Source organism: Solanum dulcamara, chromosome 6 (assembly GCF_947179165.1).
Source record: "Solanum dulcamara chromosome 6, daSolDulc1.2, whole genome shotgun sequence".
Lineage (NCBI taxonomy): Eukaryota > Viridiplantae > Streptophyta > Magnoliopsida > Solanales > Solanaceae > Solanum > Solanum dulcamara.
Window position 1 is genome coordinate 10107905 of NC_077242.1, and position 9528 is coordinate 10117432.

Here is a 9528-nt window from a genome sequence, read left to right on the forward strand (position 1 = left end):
AAAATACTTGAAACCAATAGTACAAGCTCCCCCACTTCAACACACTTTTTAGAAACCGAAATAAGACTTAGTTGAAGTTGATGAGCAAAGCAATGAACAGAATGAACCGATCTACTTTCTTGCTTAATCAACATTTTAAGGCTATTGATTCTACCTTGCATATTACTTTCTCCATCATAACATTGTCCACGTACATAAGAAAGACTCAAGAAATGTTGAGCAAGTAAATTAACAATTGCTTCTTTTAGAGATGATGCACAAGTATCTTAAACATGAATAATGTCGATAATTCACTCCATCACAAATCCCACTCTATCAACATATCGTAAAACAATGGCCATTTGCTCCTTGCGTGATACATCAAACGATTCATCAACCAACAAGGCAAAGTAATCACCATTTAATTCTTCTTTGATAGCCTTAATTATTTCAATTTTGCATGCAGTCACAATTTCTTTTTGAATCATTGGAGAAGTCATCAGATCATTTTGTGGAGCATGTTTCAATACAAAATCTTTAATGTTATCACACCTTTCAGAATACCATGAAAGAATTTCAAGAAAATTACCTCTGTTAAGTGGTGATTTAGATTCATCATGACCCCGAAATGCCAATCCTTGATTCAAAAGAAGCCTTACAACATCAACTGAAGCAGTTAAGCGGAGCCAATACTCATGCTTAAATTGAGAATCTTGCCTCACAAGTGCAGATTGAATAGATTGCTCTTGTCGCACTAGATCTTCACAATTCTTTCTTGCCTGATTATGAATATTATTTCCGCCACCAACATATTTTTTAAGACTCTTCTTTTTTTGCCAACTCCTAAACCCTGTGGTCGAAAATACATCACCCCCTCCTTGATGAATATTATCGTTTGCAAATAGATAGCAATTCAAACAAAAGACTGCGTCTTTACTTTCACTATACTCTAACCAATTAGAATACTCACTAAACCACTGAGGATTAAAATGACGTATGTCTCTAGAAACTTTTGTTTTAGGATACTCTTTAAGCCAAGGTTGACAAGGACCTCTCCTAAGGTATTCTCTTCGAATGACATCACGATGATTTGGATGAAAGTCCAAGATTTGAGTGCTTTCACCCGGATCATGCTTTAAAGAATTCAAATCAAATTCTTGAAAAGAAGGCAATGGTACTTTTGAGTGGTTGACATTTTCTTCTAGATTAGGTTGATCATGAGAGTCCAAACTTGATTTTAGAACTTTGGTAAAATAATTCTTCACTGACTTTTGAGACTGAATTATAATAAAAAAAATTAGTTAGAATTAAAGATACAATGTCAATCTTAAAAGCCAATAAAATAAAGCCTATTTAAGAACATCTAACTGTGAGAATAAAAACTCAATCTTATGAGAATAAAAACTCAATCTTGTATATAGCAATACAACAAAAAACAATTAGTAACCTTAACTCCTTAAACATATTTTATTTCAAAAACTCTACCAAATGTCTCAATAAGCAAGAAAACAACTTAACCACAATCCAACACACATAAAAGGGAATTGATTACTAAATAAAAATCCTACACTTTGATTCTTTTATTAGCTAAAAATAAATATCTAGAAGACCAATTTTGCAAACAAACAACATTTAAAAATTAAAACAATCAAGGCTTGGGGTTCATGAATGGAAAATGGGTCCTCCGTCAGCTACCCATTTCACAAAATGGGTCAGCTACCCATTTCACAAAATGGGTTGATTAACAACTAACAAGAAATAATAATGGATTTATTGTGATTTTGAGTATGGTTAAAAAAAAAGAGGGAAAAAAAAAATACCTTGGAATTGGAAGCCATGGGTGATGGGCCAAGAAGCAATATCATTTGGCCTCTTCAGTTTTCATCACCTTCATAGAACAAGAGAAACGGAGATGAACAGAGAAAAAGATACAAAGTAATTAGGACTTCAATTAGGAAAGTAGTATGTAGATATTATGCTTTGGTTTTTGTCCAGTTGTTTACACCAAACTACTACATTTACCTTTTTGCAAAGTAATAAAAAGCCCAAAGGGCATAATTGACTTTAAAAAAATATATATATCCCAAAGCCAAATGGCCCACATTTTTTTAATAATAATAATAATAAATAAAGTGCGATTTTTTTTTAAGGGACTGATGAAAAAAGTAAAAAAATGTGTCATTGTCGAGAATCGAACCCACAACCACGGACTCAATCACAGGCGCCTTATCCACTAATTCACAATCTCCATTTATTAAGGGGATGCAAAAATAATAATTGTACATAAATAAAAAAAATCGCAGTATATATATAGTACAATTTTCCGACGAAGGGAGTTCGGTTGCCACCCCTCGCACCCCTGTAGTTTCACCCCTGCAAACAACAATTATGAAAGTATAAATAAAGGGTAAAGCAACCATGAAATGAACCAAAAATAATAACAAAATAGGTAACTATAACATCAGTTAGAAACACAAAGAACCAGTAACTAAGATTTTCTAATCTTCTCCACCTACTAAAAATACTCAAAAGAACAGGAATATACATATACATAATGTAAAGAAGGGAAAGGAATGTCACCGAAAGAGCTAAGCGATTTCGCAGGAGTGAGGAGAACGGAGGTGTGGGAGCTCTTAATATCGAGCTCGTCTGGTTGCTATCCGTTCGGTCGGGGTTCACGGTTGCTGGATGGAGCTCGAATCTGATTGCTCATTTGTTGAGCTTCGCCCGGAGATGGAAACTTTCATTGTTATTGTCGGAGCTCGAAGCTCGGCTATTTTTTGGTGGAGAAGAAAGGGAAGGGGTCGGTTAGTTTGTTGTCTATGTTGTAAAAGTCGTATGTATATGTTTTCATTCCCTTAGCCTCAATATTCTTAACTTGTGGCATCAACTTAGGGATTAGATTGTCAGAAGCAACAACCAAAGCTTTGAACAATCTCGTAGGGGCAACTAGTGTTTTGGTCTCAGTGTATAAGTAGTGACACCCATAATGGTAATTAATTTGCCTTAGATATCTTGAACACAAAAAAAATGATATCATATAAAATGTCTGTCTGAGCATTCTTGTTGTTCGATTGTTATCCGAAAAAAATGGGTGAAGGGAAAAGTCCTTTTGGGGGTGGCTGCTTTTGGGAAGAGGATCTGACGAAAATCCTTTTGAGTTTTGTCCCTTTCCCCAATATCATAAATCAGATGATATTTAGATAATACAATACACATAATATTTAATTACATATCTCAATATATCATAATTTGGATCATGATGTTATAATAATAAGAAGAAAAATAATGTCACGATCCAACCCATTTGGCCGTGCGAGCACCCACTCTAACACCTAGATAGGAGAACTCTCAACCCCTTAAACAAAAGGATATGCAGAAATTTAACAAAATATCAATAATAGGTCAAAAGAGTTATGAAATCACTTTATATCAACTTAAAACTTTGATGGTTTATTAAAAGGACAATTTAACACCCCCAAGGATACTAGTCTAAACAAGTACAAGAGCTTCTAAAGATACAACATATCTAAGTCAAATTAATGACACAACTCCCACCATAAGGAAGACGAAGATGATTCTCCAACAACTTCTATTCTACTCCAACTTTATGCAAAACTATCATCATTCCCATTAACCTCATTAGAGTCGTTCAAACCTAACTTTCATCCCTTTTAGTTGGTCCGCTGCCAACTCTAATACAAATCAAGGCCTAGCCCTTCTATCACATAGAGAAGTTTTCAACTATGGGCCAGTACTAACTCCATCTAACCCATCTACTATATCTAGTTTCACACCATAACATGGACTTAGGATAATTAACATATCACTTGACAGAGGAAAACAATTGGTAAACTAAGGCCCTTCCCATAACCATACTGGCCTGCCATGGCAGAACCTATCCCGCTCTGGCGGCCTCGCCACAGCGGGATTCCTCCCGCTAGGTTGGCCTGCACAGAGACAGAAACTCCGAACAACCTCCCAATCACCTTTTTAACTTGTGTGCCCACAGGACATCTACAATGCCTGACTTTAAGTCATTAATCTCCCTTAAAAAATGCATTGACTGCTTCCAACTTATTTATCTACAATCTCATACCTACTATGTGGATGTATCTAGCACCCATAACATAATTCGAACAAGAATATACATGAAAACTTTATCAATTTACCATTTCAGGAGTAATAAGCAGTTTCACAAGGTAAATCTCAGTTACAATAGTCAACATGGTAACACTTGGACCTTCGGTCTTTTTATATGAATTATTACACAAGATGGACATGCTCAATTATAATTGGGTCAGTTTCTCTATCACCATCCACATAGTCAAGATCAATTAACAAATGATAGCCACATAATGGTTCTCTCATGGAACCCATATCCAAACTATATATTTGTCAAAACGTGACACCTGATCTGATATATATGTCAGAATTTGACACCCAATATTATATATGTGTTGAAACGTGATATTCGATCCAATATAAGTGTCGGAACATGACACTCGATCTAATTTATGTGTCAAAATATGACACTCGATCCAATATCACAATCACAACCACAAACACAATCCACAATGAATAGTTTACGTACTTGCACAATCAAGTAACAGGTTCATTATATGCAGTTGTTTACAATTAGTCATTTCATTAGTTTTATTTTATCCTTCCCTTCATCTACAATACTTCATCAAACCTTCTTTATTCAAGGCATCACTTTTAGTAGAGCAAGTTTAAAATTATAGATTTCACGGTCTTAAAATTGTAGACCGATCATAACAACATATCAATCACTCAACCACAGCAATTAAATGCATGGTAGACATCACAATATTATTCGAATAATATTAAGAGTCTCTCTATAACTATAACATAGACTAAACTATAACCTACATCCACAGATAATCAAATAGGTTCATGGCAAGAGACTATCAAATAAGTCATTCACATTCATTATTTATTTCCTGATTCACATTACTCAGATATTTCATATAGAACCATCAATATAAACTCACATATGTAAATCTATGTATATGTTTCCTATATTGATATGAACTCCCTCTTGATTATCACAAGCCTTAGGATCTCACTTTATCCTGACAATTTCCTTCACCTTAATCTTTACAAAGACCATCAACATATCAATAAGCAGTATTACAGTTATCACCGAGAACTAGACTATCATTACTAGTCACAGAATAATAATACCCACATGGTATATTCCTACCCTAAACAACAATAACAGTACATTCAACCATCCAAACTCCATGTCAGAAGGCCTAGGCATTAAATCTCCTGTCAACTACAATATACAATGCGTGGGAATATATTTATAACTAATCAATTAGAGAAACCTACCCTACCTAGGCGCCAAGCAACTATAGAGAGATAATGTTGCTGAAACGCTTGGTTCCAGATGTTCTATGGGCAAGGCCGGACTGAATTCCATCAGTTGAAAGCCTTTCAATGCCGAGATTTCTTCCCCTCTTCTTTCCAAGTCAAGAGCAGCCTTTTAGAGGGTTTTTGCAGTAACCCTCGCCTCTAACTTACCCTTGGAAAAAGTGGGGGAAATAATCGCGACTTAAGTTCTGACCCACATCCTCCCGCCCTGGAGGCCATATTTCCGCTCTAGGGGCGCCGCTAAGGCGGGACCATCCTGTTCTGGCGGGATAGTGAGATCTAGTTGAGTATATTTTCTTATGATTTCTTCTAATATTAATTAATGACGATTCGGATTGTTACAAATAAACAGAGAGAAAAACAAATCAAAAAATCATTCACGGACTCAGAAATCTCAAAATTTCCTACGCCTTTATTCTTATATGTTATTCCAATTTCTTAAGCACTAGTAATACAATAATGATTGCATAAAAAATTCATATTAAATGATCCCACCTCAAAAGTTCTGCCCACGTTGAACAACAACAAAGTGAAAATAGAAAAACAATCAATTTGCTGGACATATTCTATACTCCTTATCATCTAAGTAATAAAATAATAAAAATAATAATAAGGATTAATGACCATCAATTATCAATATGCATAAAGCCACAAATTAAGACTTTAATAAGTTTTTCTGTTGTCCCTTTCGGTGAGTCTTGTCAACAGCGGGATCGAAGAATAAGATTTGCAAGTGGTTTGTGGTATGACCTAATAATATTAACCTCTTTTTTTAATTTATTATTTTTAAAAGAATTAATTATGTACTAAAAATGACAAGTCCTACTAACTTATTTTAATAAGTATGTGATAAATGGTATATGATATTAAATAAACTAATAATTTAGTCTTCCAATTAAATTAATTACCCATCAACTAATTATCCGAAGCTACCGAATAGTCCCAAATTTCCAATTCAAATTTAAGGAGAGGTATTTTATTATAGAGTGAGAAATCGTTCTCAAAATAACTTAACGAGTTATTACAAAAATAATATATTTGTCGATATGTAACACAAAAAAAATAATAGTAAAAATATAATCGATATATTGGAAGATATACTATGTTGTAAAGAATGAATTACAGTGCTATGTTGTTGTTACACCCAATAAAATTATCAAAATACCCTTAGATGAGAGATTGCTCGTTTAACGCAACTTCCTTAATTTTTTTGATCAATCCGAGGTCGAAATATTGAAGGTAAAAAATTGTGGGGGAAAATGGTCTTGGTTGAATTTTAGGCCAATCGAATCAAAAGATAAATTTTTGGAGTGAAGCGACGAAAATAGAGACGCGGACTTGTCGCAGATTAGACTTAATTCTATCATAGTTATTTTTTACGGAGTTAGAACTCAATCGGAAAAATTTTGAAAAAAAATTACACTATGAGGGAACCAGTCCGTGTCGCGGACCTAGTCCCCTACAGATCAATTTTTCTGCCATTTTTATTCTTAAGGAGGGGCATTTCGATCTTTTTTCCACCCCTCTTATACTTTATCCATGAAAAATATAGGTCATTTTCGACCTTTAAAGAATTCCTAAATGTATTCCTTAGTCTTTTACGCTAATCTAACTTAAGAGCAAGGGCTAATAAGTAGAGAAAAGACAAGGGTTCAAAAGATTCAAGCAATATGTTGTAAGATTGATTGTCCTGGCTTCATCCCATGTATATAAGGCTAAATAAAGCATGAACTTTGTTCTTCCATGTGCCCAAGATTGTGATGGATTGATTTGTGAAGGAATTCAGTTCTCTAAATTGTGATAGGTTGATTTGTGAATGAATTGAGTTCTCTAGATTGTGATAGGTTAATTTGTGAATGAATTGAGTTCTCTAGATTGTGATAGGTTGATTTGTGAATAAATTGAGTTCTCTAGATTGTGATAGGTTGATTTGTGAATTAATTGAGTCTCCATGATTTTTTTCTTGAGAATCTTCTTTAAACTTAAACATATTTTTACATAATATTGCATAATTCATGATTTCTATGAACTTATTCTTGAACTTTTTGACTATTTACTTCATAAACCCTCATGATATTTTGACTAATATTGGATGAATATGATTAAGGATTGAGTCTAAAGCCATGAACTTGTGAATGTATGATTGTGATTGGGATGTGAGCATAATAATAGTCTTGATGAAATTTGATAGTCTTTGCATCTTCATTATTGAACTAAATTGAATGGTTTCAACTAAATGTTGTTATAAATTATTGTCCCAACTACTTATAAATGAATGATTTGGAAATGATTGGAAGATTGATTGTTCGAAATAATTGATTGGATAGAATCGATAAACTGATAAAACTCCATATGAGGCTTGTTCATTAGTTGATTGAGATTGATTGTCTTATTAGCATTGAGTCTTGATAGGAGTATTGAACACCAAATTTAGTAAGAGTAAGTAATAATTCAAACTTAATAACTACGTCGCCAAACGTAGGAGAGGATTGAATTATTAAAGTAGGATGTTTCCCTATTTTATTGTCTTGAAAAGATAGGAGTCGATTGATTGTTAGATCCAGATTCGTAGATTTATCCTTTACCCTGGCAAGGTTTTGGACGATTGTGACAACAACAACGAGTTTGTTGTACAATCACTAGCTCATAAGTGATTATTATCGGATAAGAAAAACTCTCATATACGTCTTGATAGTACTCTGATCTAATTGGATTGGATTGATAGATGTCTAAACTTTACTCTTGCTTTAGATTTATGACCTCTTGATCGAGCTTTTTACTTCTTGATTTGAGTTAACTGAGTTGATAGTATTCTACCTTATGCATGTTTTATTCTGTCATATTACATACTCGTACATTCCACGTACTAACGTCTATTTGGACCTGCATTATTTTATGATGCAAAAACAGGTTTTAGAGATCATCAACATGCGCACCGTTAAGGATCCATTCATATTTCAGCTGATTAGTGAGTCCTCCCTACTTTCGGAGGATTTCATTCTTTTATCATCTAGCTTTAGAGTTTAAACGTTTACTTTTATTTAATTTGAGGTAGCCATGAACCTGTCATTAACACAACTCAGACAGTTGATAGAGGCTTCATAGACTAAATTGTTGACTTGTTGATTCGAGATTGTCTTTTGGCTAGTTTCATTCGTACTAGTCTTGTTGATTGGATTAGACAGATTTTTGGCCTTTGAACTTATCCTATAAGTATCTATTTGATCATCTTGATGAGTTAAGACTTCCGCTGATAGAGAGTTAAATGAATAATTGTGTGAACAGGCCAAGTGGTTCACTTAGGGACTAGCAATAGTCTCTGAGTGCCGACCACGCCTAAAGTACCCTTTAATGGCGTGAAAAACTTGATATCAGATCACAGAATTCAAGAGTCATAGGGAGTTTATGAAGTCGTGTCTAGTAGAGTCTTGTTTATGGGTATGTCATGGTCCACACTTATAATCAGGAGACTATAGCACACTAGGAATTATTTTACTTCTTTCATATCCTGAGTTCGTGCAATAGAGTTTGACTCTATTAAAGTTCACTTCTAATTCATGCGTTCATGTTTTGAATTCAGATCATGCCTCCAAGAAGAGAAACATGACGACTAGGGGCAGAGGACGACCAGCCAGGCAAAATGTTAACCAAACTTGAAAATAAGTTCTTGAAGTGCAAAAAAACCCAGTTGTGCCTATAGAGCAACCACCACAGTCTGACATCACAAATACTGAGCTTCGCCAGACCATTTAAATCTTGGCCCAAGCAGTGACAATGCCAATTGCTAGATAGAGAGCAGGTAGACAGGATGCTCTAGACATATCTAGGGTTCATGAGTTCTTGAGAATAAACCCGTTTGAGTTCACAGGGTCTACACCCAATGAGGAGCCATAGAACTACATTGAGGAGCTACAGAAAGTGTTTCAGGTGATCCATATGGCTAATGTTGATAGAGTTGAGTTGGACGCTTACCGGCTCAAAGGTGTGGCTAGACTATGGTTTGATCAGTAGAAAAAGAATATAGTAGAGAGTGCACCAATACTGACGTGGGCTGTATTTGAGGAAGCTTTCTTGGATCGTTTCATCTCAAGTGAGCTAAAAGAGGCTAAGGTAAGAAAGTTCTTGAATTTGAAATAGGGCTCTATGACT

General features: G+C 34.6%; 1 protein-coding gene across 1 annotated transcript; it reads right to left on the bottom strand.

Moving 5' to 3' along the window:
* Positions 1-290: 290 nt before the first annotated feature.
* Positions 291-1817, bottom strand: LOC129892686 (uncharacterized). The gene is made up of 2 exons (XM_055968269.1): positions 1800-1817; positions 291-1256 (listed from the first exon to the last, which is right to left on the bottom strand). The coding sequence occupies exons 1-2, from the start codon at positions 1815-1817 to the stop codon at positions 291-293; spliced, it is 984 nt and encodes a 327-aa protein (XP_055824244.1).
* Between the last annotated feature and the right edge of the window lie 7711 nt (positions 1818-9528).